General features: G+C 48.0%; 1 protein-coding gene across 1 annotated transcript in view; it reads left to right on the forward strand.

Moving 5' to 3' along the window:
• The first annotated feature begins 1,608 nt into the window (after positions 1-1,608).
• Positions 1,609-22,603, forward strand: part of KCMF1 (potassium channel modulatory factor 1) — a 48,820-nt gene continuing 27,825 nt past the window's right edge. Inside the window, exon 1 of the mRNA XM_035097014.2 lies at positions 1,609-1,715. Coding sequence (XP_034952905.1) covers positions 1,700-1,715 — 16 coding nt within the window. The 5' untranslated portion in view covers positions 1,609-1,699. The remainder of the gene's footprint in view (positions 1,716-22,603) is intronic.

Here is a 22,603-nt window from a genome sequence, read left to right on the forward strand (position 1 = left end):
CCCTGTAGCTTTGTTTCTCACAGCGAGGGAACCACCAGAAGGCCCTCGGCACTGGACCTCAGTGTCCCGGCAGAACGATGGAGGTGGAGACGATCCTTCAGGTATACTGGACCGAGGCCCCAAGAAGTACTTTATCTATCACTGTTGCCGCTCCCCCCCCCCACATATTAATCTTACATAAAATCTATGTTTATTTAGTATTGATATTACCTTAGTAATTTGTGTTCTCTAGTGCTCACATACATTATTTTGTAATAAATAATGGCAAATAAAAAAATGGGGCAATACTAAAATGGAGATTCCTATGGCAAAAATATCAATACAGTCGTACCTTGGAAGTCGAACGGAACCAATGGATTCAAGCTACCAGAAAAAGGAGATTCCTACTAAACACCAAGAAGAGCTTTCTGGCAGTAAGAGCTGTTCAAGAGCGGAACAGACTCCCAAAAGAGGTGGCAAGACTTAGATTGCGATCCGCCATGCCTAATTTATCTGACATCCTTGCATTGCAGGGGGGTTGAACTAGATGACCCTCAGGGTCCCCTTCCAAGCATTCTCTGATTCCAAGCCAAGCCTCCCGGGTTTACTCAGAAACAAACCCTACTGTGTTCAAACCATGCCTTCCTGAGATGTAAATTAACGTGGTAGCCCAGTGTGTGCTGCTGGGACCCCCAAAACTGCAAGGAGAAACCAGAGCTTGGAGTTTGGACCGGAGTCCTAGTAAAAATAAAACCCCTAAGCGATGTAGGAGTTCCCCACCCCCACCCCCAAATTCTGCACATCTCCCAAGCTGTACATCTATGGGGAGTGCTGTGGGGCCTGGTCTTCCAAGGCTGAAGCCCAGCTTCACTATTATTATTATTTTTTCAAACGAACGGTTGTTGTCGCCGCCCAGAGAGGGAAAGCGCGTTTTGTGAGGGAAAAGAAGCCGGTTTTGTGAGGGGAAAGGATTGAGAGCCGAGAGCGGGGCTGAGGTGCGTGAGGGGAAGGCGAAACCCTCCTCTCCTCAGCTGCCCGGCCGGCTCTTTCCTCCCTCTCTGGCCCGCTGTGTTATTTCCTCTTCCTCTCGGCGGGCGGGAGGAGAGACAGAGAGAGAAGGGGAGGCAGGCCGGGCTAGGAGGAGGAGGAGGAAGAGGCAGCGGCGGCGGCGCTGTTACCGCCGAGCGTGGTGGTAGGACGACGACGACGACGGACGACGTGGGGAGGGGAATAGACCAGGGAGACCGACGAGACCCGCCGCCGCTGCTGTCGTCGTCGGGCGGGAGGGCGGCGCTAGGAGCTGGCGGGGCCCTGAGCGAGCTTACAGAGTCACCGTGTCACGGCGGCGGCACCCGCCCGCTTGCTGCCTCCCGGGAAGGCGGGGAGGGAGGAACTGCAGCCGCCGCCGCCCCCATCCCGGAGAGGCCTCACCATCACTACTACTACGAGCGCCGCTGCCGCCAGAGTCGATTCGCCTCCCTCCGCCCGCCCGCGCCGAAGCGAGCCGCCTCCTGCACTCGGAGGGGGTGACTTGGGAGAGGCTAGGCCGAGCCTCGAGCCTCGCCCGGGCCCAGGCTGCGGAGCCGGTGCCGGACAGCCAAGACCGGGGGTGGGTGGGTGGGTGGGGAGGGAAGTGGGGGGGGGAAGGGAACTGGAGCCCGGGACGGGCCTGGGCTGGGCCGGGCCGGGCCGCTGCCGCCGCCTTCTCCTCTGAACTAGGATGTCCCGACATGAAGGTGAGTGAGTGCGGGGCCGCTGCTGCTGCTGCTGGCCGGGCCTGGGCGACGGCGGGCGGGCGGGGGATGGGGAGAAGGAAGGGGAGCCAAGGAGAGAGCGAGAGGTGGATCATCATGGCGCCGCCGATGCTGCACTAGGAGGGGTGGCGGTGGCGGTAGTTCGTAAGTCGGCAGCGGAGCCGGCGGCTGAGCCGGGCCTCGGGTAGCAGCCGCAGCCGGCGGTGGCGGGAGAAGGGCGGGCCGGAGTTGCTTTGCATTGTCATGGGGCCTGTGCCCGTTACGGCTCCCTTTTCGTCCCAGACCAGGAGGTGGCCTGAACTGCGGCCTAAAAAAAACGAGGCCCAGGCGGTTGTGGGCGCCTCAGAGCCTGGCCTGGCTTTGGCCCCGCCCTAAGGGGGGGATATAGTAGTTATGGGGCGAATGAATGTTGCCCCGTTTCCCGGGACGATCTGCGCCTTTATGGCGGGCGTGATTTGATACGGAGGGGAAGAGTGGACGTGAGGGAGCAAGGCCCAGCTGGCAGGGGCAGGAAAGTCCACGTCTTGGCGGGTTTGAGGGGAGAATAGGAAGGGTGGGTTTTAGGGGCAGGCTTGCATTGCCGGACAGGGTTGGGGGTTGTTGTGGGGCACGTGGGAATGGCGTACATAAGGCTTCAGGGTTAACGGCAAGTGAGCGTTTGGGACTGAAGCCGGAGGGGGAAAGCTACATTTTGGTGTACAGTAGAGGCTTGGTGAACCAAGAGGAAGGGAGAATGGCAGGTAGGGGTGGCTATGCGCAAGGAGAGGATGTTGGGAAAGAAGTGGGGGCAACGCAGAGTGAGGACAAATGTAGTTTGGCACTGTATTGCCAAAGGAAAATGGATGCATGCTCGTCAAAGTTATGGGTGGGGTGGACGATGATTAAATGGTGGAGAAAAACTGGCAGCAGTACCAGTGGGGATATATGCCTGGCCAGGAGGGTAATGTATGGGTACCAGAAGCCTGAAGAGTGCACAGGGGGCACTTTGTGTATGTGTTAATTTGGTAAGAGAAATGTGTATACAGAGTTGTGCCGAAGTGAAGTGTGGACATGTGAGGAAGTGAGTTTTGAAGAGGAAGTTGAAATTGGGAACACTTCAGAGTTGGTGTGACTTGCAGCATATGCTTCAGGAAATTCTTACTTTGGATGGCAGAGAAAGGCTTGCGATGGGTGGTAGCCACGAAGAGCAGAAAATAATGTAAAGTTGAAAAGGTTACCTAAGGGAGAGGGAATATTGTTGATGTAGATAAGCCAGGGCTTGGATGATATTCTAAGGTGGTTGAATATACATTTTCATACTTGTTTGCTGTAAAGTTGTGCCTTTTTCTTCAAGTTGCCCAATGTGGTTCTCCCCCTCCTCATTTAATCCCCACAATAGCCCTGTGAGGTAGGTTAGTCTGAGAGGCAGTGGCTGGCCCAAGGTCAGCCAGTGAACTTCATGGCCAAGTGGGAATTTGAACTCTGGTCTCGCAGGTCCTAATTTGACCCTAATATACCACACTGGCTGACCATTCAAGTATATATCTATTCAAGTGTCTTTGTGGCACATAGGTGCATATGGGCTGATAAATTCACAATAACTATTTACAATATGACACCTTAAAAAATAAGTGTCTAATGTGTGGTCCTCCTGATGTTGCTCCACAACAGGCACCCCCAAACTTTGGCCCTCCAGATGTTTTGGACTACAGTTCCCATCTTCCCTGACCACTGGTCCTGTTAGCTAGGGATCATGGGAGTTGTAGGCCAAAACATCTGGAGGGCCACAGTTTGGGGATGCCTGCTCTACAAAGACCTCCATCTTCCTTGATCATTTACAGTTCTGGTGGCACTTATGGGAATGGTAGTTCACCAAGTTCTGGAGGGCCACACATTAGCCACACCTAACTTGAAACTTTCTTTCTTGGATATAATTGTATGCTGCCTTCCTCCTTTTGTTTACTCACATTTTGCAGCACCTTAGAAGGCAACACGGACAATAGTTCAGTTTACACTTGATACTCTTTTTTGTTGTTGATGTGGAAGTAAATGGATGATCAATAATAAACAGTGAGAGGAACTGAAAACTTGGAAAAGGTTTGTGGGTAATAGGAAGAATTATGTGTGACTATTGGACCATATTTTGTTTTGTTTTCATTTTTCTGGTGATGTTAATTAGCAATAACCGTGTTTCTCATATTTTAAGGCATCCCCAAAAAATAAGCCATGACAGGATTTCTAAGGGTTGGTGAAAAATAAGACATACCCCGAAAATAAGCCATGTCGTGTAGCCCTGACCGAGCGAGAGGCGAAGGCGCGGGACCCAGCAGGAGCTCCCTGCCTGCTTCCCCGAGCCGTCGCGCATCGGGGGACAGAGCCGAAGATCGGCGGGCGCTCCTTGCTGGGCTTGACAAGCCCGGCAAACAGCGCCCGCCGATCTTCGGACCTGTCCTGTGTGACAGGCGGGGGTGGGGGGGGAAGCGGAGATCGTTCTCCGCTCTCCCCCCACCCCCGCCTGTCACCAAAGATCGGCGGGCGCTGCTTGCTGGGCTTGACAAGCCCGGCAAACAGCGCCCGCCGATCTTCGGACCTGTCCTGTGTGACAGGCGGGGGTGGGGGGGGAAGCGGAGATCGTTCTCCGCTCTCCCCCCACCCCCGCCTGTCACCAAAGATCGGCGGGCGCTGTTTGCTGGGCTTGACAAGCCCGGCAAACAGCGCCCGCCGATCTTCGGACCTGTCCTGTGTGACAGGCGGGGGGGAAGCGGAGATCGTTCTCCGCTCTCCCCCCACCCCCGCCTGTCACCAAAGATCGGCGGGCGCTGTTTGCTGGGCTTGACAAGCCCGGCAAACAGCGCCCGCCGATCTTCGGACCTGTCCTGTGTGACAGGCGGGGGTGGGGGGGAAGCGGAGATCGTTCTCCGCTCTCCCCCCACCCCCGCCTGTCACCAAAGATCGGCGGGCGCTGTTTGCTGGGCTTGACAAGCCCGGCAAACAGCGCCCGCCGATCTTCGGACCTGTCCTGTGTGACAGGCGGGGGTGGGGGTGGGGAAGCGGAGATCGTTCTCCGCTCTCCCCCCACCCCCGCCTGTCACCAAAGATCGGCGGGCGCTGTTTGCTGGGCTTGACAAGCCCGGCAAACAGCGCCCGCCGATCTTCGGACCTGTCCTGTGTGACAGGCGGGGGTGGGGGGGAAGCGGAGATCGTTCTCCGCTCTCCCCCCACCCCCGCCTGTCACCAAAGATCGGCGGGCGCTGTTTGCTGGGCTTGACAAGCCCGGCAAACAGCGCCCGCTGATCTTCGGCCCTGTGCTGTGTGACAGGCGGGGGTGGGGGAGAAGCGGAGATCGTTCTCCGCTCTCCCCCCACCCCCTCCTGTCACCAAAGATCGGCGGGCGCTCCTTGCTGGGCTTGACAAGCCCGGCAAACAGCGCCCGCCGATCTTCGGACCTGTCCTGTGTGGCAGGCGGGGGTGGGGGAGAAGCGGAGATCGTGCTCCGCTCTCCCCCCATCCCCGCCTGTCACCGAAGATCGGCGGGCGCTCCTAGCTGGGCTTGACAAGCCCGGCAAACAGCGCCCGCCGACCTGTGCTGTGTGACAGGCGGGGTGGGGGAGAAGCCGAGATCGTTCTCCGCTCTCCGCCCACCCCCGCCTGTCACCGAAGATCGGCGGGCGCTCCTAGCTGGGCTTGACAAGTCCGGCAAACAGCGCCCGCCAACCTGTGCTGTGTGACAGGCGGGGGTGGGGGAGAAGCGGAGATCGTTCTCCGCTCTCCCCCCATCCCCGCCTGTCACCGAAGATCGGCGGGCACTCCTAGCTGGGCTTGACAAGCCCGGCAAACAGCGCCCGCCGACCTGTGCTGTGTGACAGGCGGGGGTGGGGGGGAAGCGGAGATCGTTCTCCGCTCTCCGCCCACCCCCGCCTGTCACCGAAGATCGGCGGGCGCTGTTTGCTGGGCTTGACAAGCCCGGCAAACAGCGCCCGCCGATCTTCGGACCTGTCCTGTGTGACAGGCGGGGGTGGGGGGGGGAAGCGGAGATCGTTCTCCGCTCTCCCCCCACCCCCGCCTGTCACCAAAGATCGGCGGGCGCTCCTTGCTGGGCTTGACAAGCCCGGCAAACAGCGCCCGCCGATCTTCGGACCTGTCCTGTGTGACAGGCGGGGGTGGGGGGGAAGCGGAGATCGTGCTCCGCTCTCCCCCCACCCCCGCCTGTCACCAAAGATCGGCGGGCGCTGTTTGCTGGGCTTGACAAGCCCGGCAAACAGCGCCCGCCGATCTTCGGACCTGTCCTGTGTGACAGGCGGGGGTGGGGGGGAAGCGGAGATCGTTCTCCGCTCTCCCCCCACCCCCGCCTGTCACCAAAGATCGGCGGGCGCTCCTTGCTGGGCTTGACAAGCCCGGCAAACAGCGCCCGCCGATCTTCGGACCTGTCCTGTGTGACAGGCGGGGGTGGGGGGGAAGCGGAGATCGTGCTCCGCTCTCCCCCCACCCCCGCCTGTCACCAAAGATCGGCGGGCGCTGTTTGCTGGGCTTGACAAGCCCGGCAAACAGCGCCCGCCGATCTTCGGCCCTGTGCTGTGTGACAGGCGGGGGTGGGGGGGGAAGCGGAGATCGTTCTCCGCTCTTCCCCCATCCCCGCCTGTCACCGAAGATCGGCGGTCGCTCCTAGCTGGGCTTGACAAGCCCGGCAAACAGCGCCCGCCGACCTGTGCTGTGTGACAGGCGGGGGTGGGGGAGAAGCGGAGATCGTTCTCCGCTCTCCCCCCATCCCCGCCTGTCACCGAAGATCGGCGGGCGCTCCTAGCTGGGCTTGACAAGCCCGGCAAACAGCGCCCGCCGATCTTCGGACCTGTCCTGTGTGACAGGCGGGGGTGGGGGTGGGGAAGCGGAGATCGTTCTCCGCTCTCCCCCCACCCCCGCCTGTCACCAAAGATCGGCGGGCGCTGTTTGCTGGGCTTGACAAGCCCGGCAAACAGCGCCCGCCGATCTTCGGACCTGTCCTGTGTGACAGGCGGGGGTGGGGGGGAAGCGGAGATCGTTCTCCGCTCTCCCCCCACCCCCGCCTGTCACCAAAGATCGGCGGGCGCTGTTTGCTGGGCTTGACAAGCCCGGCAAACAGCGCCCGCCGATCTTCGGCCCTGTGCTGTGTGACAGGCGGGGGTGGGGGAGAAGCGGAGATCGTTCTCCGCTCTCCCCCCACCCCCTCCTGTCACCAAAGATCGGCGGGCGCTCCTTGCTGGGCTTGACAAGCCCGGCAAACAGCGCCCGCCGATCTTCGGACCTGTCCTGTGTGGCAGGCGGGGGTGGGGGAGAAGCGGAGATCGTGCTCCGCTCTCCCCCCATCCCCGCCTGTCACCGAAGATCGGCGGGCGCTCCTAGCTGGGCTTGACAAGCCCGGCAAACAGCGCCCGCCGACCTGTGCTGTGTGACAGGCGGGGGTGGGGGAGAAGCGGAGATCGTTCTCCGCTCTCCGCCCACCCCCGCCTGTCACCGAAGATCGGCGGGCGCTCCTAGCTGGGCTTGACAAGTCCGGCAAACAGCGCCCGCCAACCTGTGCTGTGTGACAGGCGGGGGTGGGGGGGAAGCGGAGATCGTTCTCCGCTCTCCGCCCACCCCCGCCTGTCACCGAAGATCGGCGGGCGCTGTTTGCTGGGCTTGACAAGCCCGGCAAACAGCGCCCGCCGATCTTCGGACCTGTCCTGTGTGACAGGCGGGGGTGGGGGGGGAAGCGGAGATCGTTCTCCGCTCTCCCCCCACCCCCGCCTGTCACCAAAGATCGGCGGGCGCTCCTTGCTGGGCTTGACAAGCCCGGCAAACAGCGCCCGCCGATCTTCGGACCTGTCCTGTGTGACAGGCGGGGGTGGGGGGGAAGCGGAGATCGTTCTCCGCTCTCCCCCCACCCCCGCCTGTCACCAAAGATCGGCGGGCGCTCCTTGCTGGGCTTGACAAGCCCGGCAAACAGCGCCCGCCGATCTTCGGACCTGTCCTGTGTGACAGGCGGGGGTGGGGGGGAAGCGGAGATCGTGCTCCGCTCTCCCCCCACCCCCGCCTGTCACCAAAGATCGGCGGGCGCTGTTTGCTGGGCTTGACAAGCCCGGCAAACAGCGCCCGCCGATCTTCGGCCCTGTGCTGTGTGACAGGCGGGGGTGGGGGGGGAAGTGGAGATCGTTCTCCGCTCTCCCCCCATCCCCGCCTGTCACCGAAGATCGGCGGGCGCTCCTAGCTGGGCTTGACAAGCCCGGCAAACAGCGCCCGCCGACCTGTGCTGTGTGACAGGCGGGGGTGGGGGGAAGCGGAGATCGTTCTCCGCTCTCCGCCCACCCCCGCCTGTCACCGAAGATCGGCGGGCGCTGTTTGCTGGGCTTGACAAGCCCGGCAAACAGCGCCCGCGTGCACTTTATTAAAAAATAAGACATCCCTCAAAAATAAGCCATGTCGTGTTTTTTTGAAGAAAAAATTAATATAAGACATGACTTATAATATGAGAAACACGGTAAGATGACGTGCAGCAGTTATATGTAGTAAAACTTTTAAACAAGCAAGTACGAATTTAACAGCCAATGGATATGGAACATTGTCATGGTGGCAGATTGTATATATTAATGATACTGAGGAATAAGTAATCTATGACAACCAAAACTTTTGTATTTAAATGTTAAATGTTGCTGAAAGTGTTAACTTCAATTACATGAAAAATAATCTTCCATTTTTTTTTACTAATGGTTGGTGTCTTTTTGATAGTTGGAACTCCATTAGCAAATTCCATTAGCAAATTCCAACTATCAAAGGGCACGACTAACCCAACAGTAAAAGATAGAAGATAGTTTTTCAGTGTTATGTAAAGTCCAGTCTTCCATATTTACTATTGGTTAGTGCCTTTTGACAGTTGAAATTTCATTAGCTAATGGAATTTGCTGCCAGATGTGTCAATGAACACAGCTTAAATAACTTTACTAGGGGATTTGATGAATTCATTGAGAGGTATGCCTATCATGGAACTTCCCTGTTCATAGACAGTAAGCCACTGAATACCATTTGCTAGGGGCCAAATGATATGGGAGTGTTGTTTCCTTTGTGCTCTGCTTGTTGGCTTCCTGCAAGTCTCTGATTGAATACTGTTGGGGACAGACTGTGGACTAGATGAATCCTTGGTCTGACCCAGCAGAGCTGTTGCTTTTAAAATAGTGACTAGTAAGTTATTTTACTGTTGTCCTTTTGCGGCTGAATGGTTCTTACATTGTTGTTCAAGGGCTGCAATCCAGTTGTGTGCAGGCTTCAGGTATTGTAGCGGAATAAAGATCCATTGTAGCTGTGCTAATTAAAATTATAACGGAGAGATGCAAAGTACCGTACGTCTGAGGTTTATATGTATCCTGTAGGTGCCAGCTCTTCAAAGTGTGAGCACTTCCTACTATAAATGACGGTAATAATAGCTGATTTCAAAGTATTTGCTTAAGTGTGGGATCTTGGGAGATTCTGCAACCACACAATCAACTTGGTGCATGTGCACATGTCCTTGTAATTTGGGAACTTCTGCTGTTTTATAGCCTGATTCTGTGCACTTTTACTTGGAAGCCCCAGTTCAATGTTCAAAGGGCTGCAGCCTTAAATTCAGTTTTAGTTCCTGCAATGAGATGTCAGTGATGAAGAGAGATAACTTTTTTAAAAAATTAATGTGGATCAACCTAAACTAGATGCTCTAAAAAAATGTGAAAGAAGTGTGATAATCTGGAGTGTTGTTGTTTTGCAAATTATGGATATTATTCTTAGCTGCATCTTGTTTTAGTGTTTGCTGTGTAAGTGTTTTGGCTGTTGTTTTTGTTGTGGTCAGTCCATAAGAGAGGACACTAAAATACGATGCAACCACGGCTACAATGCTTGTTTTAGCACCTTCTGAGTTCCATGACCTTTCTGTCCTCTAATAAATCTACATCAGCCGTGAAATTACCTGAGTAACTCCTGCTTCAGTGAGTAATGTTGATTTTCTCACAAGTAGCTATCTGGACACAAACTGTGGACACACAGTTTGAGTCTTAGCAGGAAGCAAGTAAGAAGACAAATGGAAATGCAGTAGAAAGTTTGTGTGTATCAGACAGCTGTTTGAGAGAACTATGTGTTAATAATCTGAGAAGCCTTGGGTTACCAGGGTCCTGTTGTTCAGGAGTACGGTTTGGGGTATATTAACTGGTGGCAAGGACTTGGGAACCAAAACTGGAGTTCCAGCCTACTTAACTTGTAGCTGATCTGATATTGGATGTGGCCTCAGTGCCTACTAGAGCATGCTGACAGTTTATGTAGTGTGGCTGCTCAGATCCCTGCTGGTAGCTTGGTAAAGGAAAGCTTTGATTCTGCAACTAGTTACTGTATTGGCTTTCAGTGAAACTGCTTGCTGAACAGTTGTATTTGATATATTTTTCAGTGCTCAGACCATATTTTTTGTGGCTCCCTCTTTGGGTTATGGCAGCTGAGCAATCTTGATCCTGGCTGTAGGTTTGTGGGAACATTTGTTGAGGAAAAGTATATATCTGAAAGGCAATTTCTCTGTTTTATGATAGTTCTGATCTACATCATGACATTGCCATTGTTTTTAAAGAAATTGTTCTCTTCATTCTTCAGTGATGGTGGGAGTTCAGGAGGATGCATTGTAGTAGGGATGGCTTGTACTTAGCTTGATTCCACACTTATTTTGGCATTCTTTGGCTGGTACCCGGTTTTGGCACTTAGGATGCACAACTCCAGAAATAAGTAGATAACAAGTTTGAAACAATGTCTGTAATAATGTGTGACATTGCAGGTTTGCTTATTGCTCCAAATATTGTACAAATTGGTCTCTGTAATGTATGGATGTTGAGAATTGCAAAAAGCCTATCTCATCCAGAATTCTATTTACAACAGCAGTTAACCAGATGACCGTGGGACAAACAGGGCGTCAAGCTAGCAGGGGTATACTGCCTTTGAATAGGAGGAGGTTTGTTTTTAATTCTCATGGCTCATAATCAGTGAGATTCTTGATGCTCCATGAATTCTTCTCATTCTCTTTTAAAACCATTAAGTTAATGGAAACTACATCTTGAAGTAGTGGGTTCCTTTTGATTGTGCTGACCCTGTCCTAATATAATGAAAAAGAGGAATAACTTGATTCAATTTATTCTGTGTACAGTGCATAACAGAGTCTGGATCCCCCGTCCCTGGCCCCTAGTGCATAGGCACTCACAATTGGGCTGTTGCAGGGGATGGGAGACATTGTAAGCAGTTTACTCTGCTTGCCCTCTTGTAGCCACACTGACATTTGACATCACAGTATATAAACAATCTATAACTAAAAAAAATGAAATAACAGAGGTGAGGGGTGGAAGTGAAGGCAGGGGTTAATAAAGGAATAATGTTTTTTCAGTTATACACATTTAGGTTGATTAGTTACAGGTAGGTAGCCATGTTGGTCTGACGCAGTCAAAACAAAATAATCCTTCCAGTAGCACCTTAGAGACCAACTAAGTTTGTCATAGGTATGAGCTTTCGTGTGCATGCACACTTCTTCACATAGTTTCAGGTTGAGTTATGGAGGGGATCGTGAGTCGTGTCAAAGTCTTAACAGAAAAGCTTGGTTTTGAAGGAAAAGAGAGGGAGGGCACCATGAAGTTTTTCTGGAAGGCAGTTCCAGGGGAGAAAGTAATTTCAAGGAACAGGGGATCTTGGGCACCTGCAGGTAGTGGAGCTGGTGGAGCAAAGGTCACGGGCAGTCATATATAGACATGTAAAAATCAGAGATAAAGGAGGTTAAGGCTATGGAGAGGTTTGCAGGTAAGGACAAGGAGGTTATACCGGAGACTGGAAACCAGTGTAGGAATATAATGAGGGGAAATATGAGCTTATTATCCACGTGCCTAAGCAGGAGGAGGAATACTGATCAAGGAATGCTGATCAATTTCCTAGACTAAGCAGAGTGAGGAGGGCTGCTAGGGAATTAGTTGTATCATCATACCTCATGTTACGTCTGCTTCAGGATGCGTCTTTTCAGGATACGGATGCTCCGAACCCAGAAGTCCCGAAATGGGTTACTTCCGGGTTCGGCGTGCACACATGTGCAGAATCGTTAAATTGCGCTTTGCGCATGCGCAGAAGCGCTGAAGTACGTCACGCGCCTGCGCAGATGCAGCGCTTCAGGATGCGGCCTTTTCATGTTGCGAATGGGCCTCCGGAACGGATCCCGTTTGCAACCAGAGATACCACTGTATTAATAAAACCCACTTTTCTGTTAAAACAATAGAAACAGTTTACAGTAGGAGTATAAAAACACATTAAGGTAATAAAATGAAACAACTTCAGAAACACACATTATAACAATATAACAGCAGCAATTAAAACTATCAAAAAGCGAGCTAAAAACTCCAGGAAATAACAGTTCATATATTGAACCAACCTGGGATTTTAAAAGGCTTTACTGACTATCTGAAAGTAGGAGGAGATAAGCATGGTGGATTTTCACCAGGAAGAAGTTTTCCTAGACCTTTTACAATCTTGGTGCTACCATTGAGGAGGCTCTGTCTCAAGGACCCACCTATCTGATCTTATGTATGAGTAGCACAGAGAGCATGATGTCCAAGGTGGGTTTTTTTTTAATTGACATTTTTAATAACCCAAAAGTGCAGTAGCAGGATTTTGCATTGTACCATATAGGTGAAGGTGAAGGTCATGTGGCCAGCATGACTAAGCCACTTCTGGCGAACCAGACCAGTGCATGGAAACGCCATTTACCTTCCCGCTGGAGCGGTACCTAGTTATCTACTTGCACTTTGCTTTCGAACTGCTAGGTGGGCAGGAGCTGGGACTGAACAACGTGAGCTCACCCTGTCATGGGGATTCGAACCGCCAACCTTCCGATCGGCAAGCCCTAGGCTCTGTGGTTTAGACCACAGGACCACCCACGTCCCTACCATATACCCTGTTTCCCCTATTTTAAGACGTAGTCATAAAATAAGCCATAGCAGGGTTTTTAAGCATTCAAGTATTATAAGCCATACCCCAAAAATAAGACATAGTGATAGGCGCAGCAGCAATGCCTGTCGCGGCAGGAGGAGGAGGAAAAAATAAGACATTCCCTGAAAATAAGCCATAGTTGTTGTTTTTTGAGGAAAAATAAATATAAGACGGTGTCTTATTTTCGGAGAAACATGGTACATAACAACCAATAAATAATAAATACAGAAATAGTGACATCCATGTTTCCTTAGCTGGCATGAATGTTGAATATTGAACACCTGAAGCAAAGGAAATAAAAGTTCCACCAGATGACATAAAATTGTTCTGGATCTTCCATCCTCCTGCAAATGCTGTATGCAGTTTTGATATGCAGGTGTGGTTTTTGGGGTAATCTGTCCTAATGTGTTTAGGGTTTTTAAGGTTAGTATGAGCACTTTAAATTGAACCCAGAAACAAATGGGCAAAGAATACAGATAGAACAACATTTCTTTTCTTTTTTTGTCTCGATCCTTGGATATGCCAGCAGCATTTTCCATTAATTGAAATGTCTCTGTTTTCAAAAAGGCAGCCCCATGCAAAGAACTATTGCAGTTGTTGAGTCTGGAAGTACCCAGGGCATGGGTAACTGGCACTAGGTTCATCTTCTTCAGAAAAGGCTGCAGCTGATGAACCTGCCAAAAATGATAAAAGGCACTGCTCATTGCCACCTTCGTTATCAGAGAGGTAACGGATGAAGGAGTACTCACAAGCTGCATACCTTCTGACTCAGGGGAGTACAGTGGTACCTTGGTTTGCAACCGCTTTGGATTACAACCACGTCAAACCCGGAAGTGTGTGTCCCCTTTTTTTGGATTACAACCAGGGGTTTTTTGGGAGGCCCCATTGGTGAAAGTGCACCTTGGGTTACAACCTGTTTTGGTTTACAACCGGACCTCCGGAAAGGATTATGGTTGTAAACCAAGGTACCACTGTATGTCTAAAATAGGTTAAATACCCTTATGAAGAAATATTGATGGACAATATTTTTATTTTATCTGTATTACATGTGAAGTTAGGATTTTTTTGGTGCTGAAGTTGAATCTGTTTAAGTTATTCTGTTTGCTTTAAAATTTTCCAAATGATTTGGTGACACAATTACAAACTTTGACTATCAGTGCTGTTAACTCCGGCTTGCATTCTGTGCATTAACTGGCACTTGCCAAGTATACATTGTTGTTGTTGGAGTGTTCACTGTTTACTTCCCTCTACTGTGAAAACTATTCATGTAGTCCTATCCCATGCTTTTAGCTTTGCTTACCTAGTTACTAGTTTGCAACACCCACCTCCTTATCCTATAACTGCTAAATTTGCTTAAGAGCATTTAGTAATGCTCAAAGTCTCTTTGAAAGCTCAAGCACAAAATGTCAAGACTGTCTTTGTTCTTGACATCCTCAATGAATCTTAAGAGGCTGGTGAAGCAAAACATCCCATTGCAGACTGCTGATTTCCCCCCCCCCCCCCGACCCGCGAATGATTTTTTTCCTACCGATATAAAAAGCCTTCATATCCTTAAGTTTACTTTTCACTAATTTATCTGATGGACATGTTATTTCATGAAGACTCTCTTTGAAATTGTACACAATTGGCTACTACCCTATTGGCAAGGAGACAGGCAGATTTATTAAAATCAAGTGTTAACATATTTTAGTCCTTAAAATAACTATTAAATTGGATTGATGACATTCCAACCCTAGTTACTTGTTGCATTGAAATTGAAATTTGAAATTGTCAGTTCTAAAGCTTCATCCTTTCTCACCTCTGTCCTGTTTTAAGATTAAATGCTTGAAAATAATGGTTCACTTGTGACCATCTTTCTAGCATCTTATGCAGTAAATAAACATGGATGCAAATGACTTTGCTTCCCCAGTTTCCCTTTCATTAGTACTCCTCACATATCTTTGTTACCTACTGATCTCACTGCCTCTTTGATGGGATTCTGGTTACTAATGTGTATTTTTATTTAAGTTCTGGACTTGATTTATTGTACTGTAGTTTTATATGTTGAAGATCTTTATCAAGCAGAGGCCCTTGGCTTTTGTTCTTTAGTTAGCATAAGACATTGAAATTTGTGGCCCCCAGGAAGAGAAACTAAATCTTCACATCCTTTGTTTTAAGACAGCCAGAGCACAATCTATTCATATATATATATATGGCCAGGATGTGGGCATATTACATATTGGAATATGCTGAATGTGTATGTCTACATTTCCCTGTTGGTGCAGTTTAGATTAGCAATTCAGCTATTAATGAATTCTATTTATCAGTAGCTAATGGGATGAACTGCACTTTGAACCATTTTACTTGCTAAATGCCTGTCTTGGAAGGCCTGTGCAACATCATGGTTATACAAACGTAATGATCTGTGCAGAACAAGGACTTAATAAGACATTATTATTTTTTAGTCTTGTCTGCTTCTTCTAAAGACCTTATACCCAAGGTAGAAGTGGACGCTGAGCGGGGTGAGATATATTCCTGATTCTCTGGTTCCTGCCATCTGTGATTTTTTGGAACATTGTCAGCTATTGGCCTTAAATGCACAAAATCATGGGTGGCTTATGAACAGAATTATAGAATAGGCATGAGTCCTCGGTTTCATACTTTTCTTTATAACCCTTCCTGTCAGTATTGAATGCATATTGAATACTGTATATTCCTGCGTATAAGACTACTTTTTAACCCAGGAAAATCTTCTCAAAAGTCAGGGGGTCGTCTTATACGCCGGGTCGGTCTTATACGCCGGAATATACGGTAAATACTCCAAGATTTATTCTACAACTTTGTTTACTAAGTGTTTACCTTCTTACGCTGAAAGCTTGAAAGTCTTGTAACTTCAACATATGTACATATATGTTGGAATTCAACATATGTACATGATGAATGAGGTCTACTCGTGCAAGAGGACTTCCTCCCCCTGAGGAATGTTTCTGAGACATCTACAACTTCTACACAGAAAACTAATTCAAATTCCAGAAAAATAGTATCTGTGCAGATTACTCTACACACTTCACAAAGCCTAGAATATTAGAATTATAGAGTTGGAAGGGAACAAAAGCGCCATCTAGTCCAACCCCTGCAGTGAAAGAACCTTTTGCCTTACGCTGGGCTTGAACTCATAACCCTGAGATTAAGAGTCCCATGCTCTACCAACTGAGCTATCCTGTTTTTAATCAAGGAGTAATTTGCACTGATATTTTCTGCGCTTAATATAGTTTGCATCTGTCGTTTGTTTCTTCTTTTAAAGAGACAAGATAGTATTATTTAGTAAGGCCAAGTGGGTTGAGCAAGTCCTGTGCTTACCTTATGCTGGGTCGATATATATCACAGAATGATAGAGCTGGAAGGGACCACAAAGGTCGTCTAGTCCAACCCCCTGCAATGCAGGAATCTTTTTTGCCTAGCATGGGGCTCAAACCCATGACCCTGAAATTTAAGAGTCTCATGCTCTACCAACTGAGCTATCCTTCTTGCGTGCTGTTGTTGTGCTGGCAGAACGGCTGCCATATCCAATACAGGTCAAGCATATGTGAATAGGGCATATTCAGTGGAATGGTGGTCTCTCCCTGTGTATTTTGCCTGCAGCAGCCAAGAGGCCATCTATTTGGGACACTCATTCACCTTATTCAGGTGATGCCTTGCAGTACCGGTAGAAGCTGGCGCAGCTGCTGCTGCGGCTGCTAATGGCTTTTCTCTCAGAGGGGTAAGAAGTATCTGGCAGATGGCCTTAATGGAAAACTTGTACTACCAGAACATACAAATGCAATGAGGAAAAAAGCAACATCCACCTGCATCATCTCTTGAAATGCAGCCCATTGGTGGGTACAGCCCACCAACCAGAGACACTTCTAACAGCAGATGAAATCACCATGATGAGTACACACTTCTGCACCATCATACATGCAACAGCCAATATTACACCCCATCAGCCTCATTGACACCCCCAGCAGTTAGCCCACTATAGCCATTCTCCAGACATCCTAATTTGCTTAGGAGAACCCACATCATGGCTTCCTCTTGAGATATTGGAATAATGAAAGTTGTCCTATCTGGGGTAGTTGTAGTAGTTACTGTAGTAGTTACATGCGGGTGAAGCACTCAAAATTTGCTGAATAAAATCAGATTTTTTTTAAAAAAAACATTGTTATTGGTCTTCTTGCCAAATTGAATTTATTTTTAGCCTTGCACATCTTGGGGTAGTTCTCAGATCTTCCACTTCAGCTTCTTATTAGGCTTCTGTGTAACTTACCAATATGTTTCTTCTTGTTTAATTTAGAATCATTTTGCATTTGAAATCTTTTGCAGTTTGGAATTATTTTGGCCCTTTTTGTTGTAAGTGTGCCATGCTGTTTACAGTCTCCATGCAGCTTGCACGCACTTCTAACTGCTGATGGCGCATTGGGCAAAAGATTCCTGCATTGCAGGGGGTTGGACTAGATGACCCTTGTGGTCCCTTCCAAGTCTACAATTCTGTGGTTTGATGATTCTGTGAATCGCAATGCACTACCAGCCCTCATTTGATTTTGTTTCAATTCAGATGCTGCACTGGATTTTATAGTTGTGTTGTCCAGCGACACAATGTTGAATTTGACCACTGTTGTGCTTCATTATGGTCAATGCTATATTCCTTTATTCAGTAAACAGACACAGAATCATTGGGTTGGAAGGGGACAAAAGGCCTCTGCACGGTCTTGTTTGGTATCATTTTCTTTTATTAAAAACTGAGACAAACAAGACAAATGCTCTTTAATCTCCTTTCCATCCTTTAGGTACAGTGGCTCCACATGATTTCTGTTCTTTTTATATATGAAACTGCAAAGTTTCTTGCTAGCTTCAAGGGATTCTTTTATATTCTACACAAGGATGAATTTTACTTTGCCTTTAGCTCTTCTTTCTACTTACAACTCCTAGTATAGGCTTCTTATATCACACTGGGCCAGAGCAGACTTTACATTGATAGAAAGTTCACCCATATTTGCATACATACATCATTTTATTTGTATGCTGCCTTTCCATAGTTAAAACCAGTTCAAGGCAGCTTACAACATAAAAATAATATAATTGCAAACATAGCAAAAGTAGTTGTAAACAATAAATAAAATGTCAAAAATTACACAACCAAATTAAACAATTTCCACATAAATTGTGATAGGATCTAAAATAAACGTACAAAAAATTAATATTTGTAGCAGCAGCAACTCCCCCCCCCCAAACCCACCTAAACAGTACCCCAGTCCAAGGGTCTGTTCACTAGCCTTAGCTTTTGTAGGTGGAGTCATTTGGGGCCTCGCCCTTCCAGGGCAGGTGGGAAAAGGCTTGCAAGGCAGGGAGCCGGTATTCCAGGGCTCACAGCCAAGATGGTCTGATAGTTATGAGATCATAAGTGGGACATGAGGTTGCCTGTCCTCTATCCCCGCTTACCCCCCACCAACATAATACATTGGTGCAGATATTTACTATTGTTAAGGTTAATTAGTTCCCTCTTGTCAAGATGTCAGGATGTCAGACACCTACTGATGAATATTAGCCACGGAAATATCAAATCTGGATTGAAGAGTGTAGCCTTTTCTGCATCCTGTTTCATTTTGAACGTTTTGCTCCTATTCTTATTTTTATTTATTATTTGACTAATAATATAGCTTCTTACCTGATCTCTCCCCTCTCTCAAAATGCAGCTCTTCAGCAGTTCAGAATTGTCATGTTTGGACCAGTGTTCTTGCGTGTCAGGAACTGCAATTCTTGAGTGACAGTGATGTACTGGCCTGGGCGTTAGGCTTGCACCTGAAAGATCTTGGTCAAATCCCTAATGAGGCACAAAGCATACTGATGAAGTTAGCCAAGTCACTGTGTGAGTTGATTCTATCCCAGAGAGTTGTTAGGAGGAGTAAGGAGAGGGGACCCTACCCTGTCTTGAGCTCTTTGGCAGAAAGATAGGATAAAACTTTAATTCTGAAGAACAGAATTAAATTGACAGAGACACAGTTTTTGAACATCTTGTTGTCTGAGATCTCTTATACATTGTAGATGTAAGAAGTATAATTATTTGTTAAAACTTTCTCATTTTTCTAAACCTGTCAATTTGGTAGTTTATGATAGAGTAAATGGTGTCCAACCTGTTTTTAAAATGTCTGATTTCAAGAGAGAATGGAGGTATATGGCGGAAGGGGTTTTCTTTGAAAACAGTTGAAAGAAAATTCAAAGTACAGTGGTACCTCGGGTTACAGATGCTTCAGGTTACAGACTCCGCTAACCCAGAAATATTACCTCGGATTAAGAACTTTGCTTCAGGATGAGAACAGAAATCGCACAGCAGCGGTGCGGTGGCAGCGGCAGTGGGAGGCCCCATTAGCTAAAGTGGTACCTCAGGTTAAGAACAGTTTCAGGTTAAGAACGGACCTCCGGAACAAATTAAGTTCTTAACCCAAGGTACCACTGTACAGGAACAGCTTACAAAATCCACATACTTTGCAGGCTCCTGGGCTAGACTACTCTGTATTATTTTGGAGATTACAAAATCTGGATAGAGAGGATTTCAAGCATTCCCTAGGAGACTTGGTACAAAAAGTTTGATGGCCCACTCTCTGTACTAATATAAAAAATATTGTGGCTTGTGTGGTTTACGATTATGGGAGCTGGTGAGAATACAGTGAGTGTGTTTACAAGCAGTGGGTGGGGTGGTGTAATAGGGTGCTTGACTGATGATAAACGATTCATAAGTCTAAATGCAGGATGAATTGGAATGGGTCTTTTGTCTTTAGGAAATGAGACTTGTGATCTGGTGCAAAGTATCCATAGGCATCAGTTTTGGAAAAAGATTTCATGTAGTCTCTTGAATTTATTCCAATACATTAAATTGACGAGGAGTTCAAACTATTTGAGGAAAAGGTACTAAATACAGTAAAACAAGGAAGCATATGGCCTGTGGGCTGGATTTGGCCCACCCATCTCCACAGCTTTATCTCCAATTCCTGGAGTGATCTTTTAAGGGCAGTGTGCATTATTCTTTCATTTCAGGAGAAAACAGAGGTGGGAGATGAAGCCCCTGCCTGCTCTTTAAGTGTAATGGGCAGCATTTTCACTCACTCCAGCACTGGAATTGTTGTCTTTTAGTTTGCAGATCCTTTAGCTGAGATTCAGGAAAAGCAGAACTAAATGCTGTTGAAATCTTCACAGTTGCATGGGAGGAGACAAGGGAGAGGGGAAGTGTGAGAGCTTGATACTTGCTTTTATCAATATAAAAAAGAAGGAAAAAGAATAGTGATCAAGTAATTACCTGAAAACCAGTAAATTTCCTCCAATACTTTTGTTTTAAAAATTGGAATTGAAAACTATTTTTATTGTGGAACTGAAGTTAAGCTTTCCCCATAATTGTATTTTCATGCTAGAAAAGGCTTAACCTGTTGAATTTCTGCATGCCATATAGTTGTTAAAGGCACAAGAATCCTGCCCCCCCTCCAGTGTCAAGCATAAACCAAAGCCTAGGTCAGTGATGGCGAACCTTTTAGAGACTGAGTGCCCAAACTGCAACCCCAAACCCGCAAAGTGCCAAAATGGCAATTTAACCTGAATAGTGAGGTTTTAGTTTAGAAAAAAACAATTCATACATTAACATCTTTTGTCTTAAAAGAAAAACACAATAACAGAGCTTTCAATGATACAAACACCTTTTTAAAAAAGGGTAAAAGTTTGCATTTGGCATACTTTTGAACAATTAATGTGATTTTTGCTGTTGTACGCATGCTGATAATTTGTCCAACATTGCTGAACTCAAGGCGGCTTACTCCCGAGTAGGAACAACAGACTGGTGGGAGGCCCTGGCGCATCAAAAGTCGACCCCTGCTCAACCACTCACTAGGGTTACCACAGCTCTAAATGCGTCCGAGAACAGAACAGGAAGGCGGGTCGGGCACAACTGAGCTTGATGGCGGGAAGGCGGAGCCAGCCCAGAGGTGGCCGTCAGGTTTGGTTGCGGTGGCAGATGGGCTTGATCGGTGACTTGAGTAGCGGTGGCACAGGCTTTGGATGGAGAGGCAGTTTGCTAGCACAAGCCCTCCTCTCCTCCCCTCACCCCTGAGGCTGAAAATGGTGCCGTAGCAGCGCTGGGACCATGCTGGAAGCAGTCAGGAGCCTCCTGTAGCGCTGGAGCACCGGTTTCACCCCCTAGCTATGGCCCTGCTGCGGCGACGGTGCGCCTGCCCACAGAGAGGGCTCTGAGTGCCCTCTCTGGCACATGTGCCATAGGTTTGCCACTCCTGGCCTAGGCTGTCAAATATTGTTGGATTACTGTAGGTCTCATAAGCCTTAATCATTGACCAGCTCTTAGGGGCTCCCTGGTACCCAAACAACTCGCATATGAATCACAGCTCTGACTCCAGTCATTGGCCAAAAGCACTGATACTAAAAACACTCAGAGGTCCTCTTAACATTAGGTAATTTTAAATTGAAATACAGTCGAACCTCTGGTTACGTAAACTTCGGGATGCGTGCACAGTAAACCTGAAAGTATTTTACCGGGTTTTGCCACGTGCACATGCGCAGAAGCGGGCTGCACATGCGCAGAAGCGGTCCTCAGGTTGCGGAAACCTCAGGATCTGACCGGACCTCCGGAACGGATCCCATCCACAACCGGAGGTACCACTGTATTAAGCTATTCTAGTCCCCCCCCCCCCAAGAGGAGTAACCTCTTTGCAGCAGAAAGAACAATCTTGTAGCACCTTAAAGACTTAATATGGCACTGTTTATATACTTTAGAAGCTATATATATATATATATATATATATATATATATATATATATATAATGACACAGATTAAATATTTGTTTTGCAACTATGGTTACTAAGAGCATTTAGTATGTGCATGATACAGTTAATTGTGTTGAAGCTGCATTTCTTAGTGATGGCAAATTTAAAATCTGGTTACAGGTAGGTAGCCGTGTTGGTCTGGATCGAAGTAAAATAAAAAAATTCCTTCAGTAGCACCTTAAAGACCAACTAAGTTTTTATTTTGGTATGAGCTTTCGTGTGCATGCACACTTCTGGTGGGATCTGGTGGGAGAGTCCTAATCATTCTTCTCATCTCAGAGCTCTGGTCAGTAGCAGCATCTTTTATTTCCAAAGTGCTCCTGTTCCATTTTCTGGGTGCTTGGTGTTCTGTAATCAGTTCAAGCTTTTTATGAAAGGAAGACTGCATAGAAGACATCTCTTTCCTGTCTATGGTCCATAGCCAATGGTAGTGAAGAACCCCATTGTTGTAGTATTATTGCTGCTACTACTTCATCCATGTACAAGATGTTTTACAGAGAATGAGAGGACAGGCCCATTTCCCAAGGGGCTTACAGTCTAGAACAGTGTTCGAAACCCCCATTGTTCTAGGCACGTTTTGTGACAGGGAATTTCTTTAATGCAAGCAGTTTCTGAGCTCTGGGAGCAGTACTGGGCCTAAGATTTCAGTTTAAAACTGCCACTGCTGGAACGAAAGGAGAAGCTTTTCTGCCTCCCCACTTCCAGCCACTGTAAGAGGACTGAAGAAGAGACCTTCATAAGAATATTATGGGGGCGGGCAGGGGAAGTATGTTTTTGTTTTTTGCAGTCTTCAGATGAGGGCTAGACCATGTGAAAAATGAATATAAGATTTTCACTGCAGTTAATTCATTTTCAGCTTTATATTATTATTATTTTAAAGCGCCTAGTCATTCCGTTGCAGCAGCTACCGTGTTTCTCCTAAAATAAGACTCGTCTTATATTTATTTTTCCTCCCAAAAAACACACCATGGCTTATTTTCAGGGGATGTCTTTTTTTTTTTTTTTGGTGTCTTTGCGGAGGGCGGAGAGACGGAGCGAGGCAAAACGGTGTGTGTGTGTGTGTGCAGAGCACAGACTG

This window comes from Zootoca vivipara, chromosome 16, assembly GCF_963506605.1.
Source record: "Zootoca vivipara chromosome 16, rZooViv1.1, whole genome shotgun sequence".
Lineage (NCBI taxonomy): Eukaryota > Metazoa > Chordata > Lepidosauria > Squamata > Lacertidae > Zootoca > Zootoca vivipara.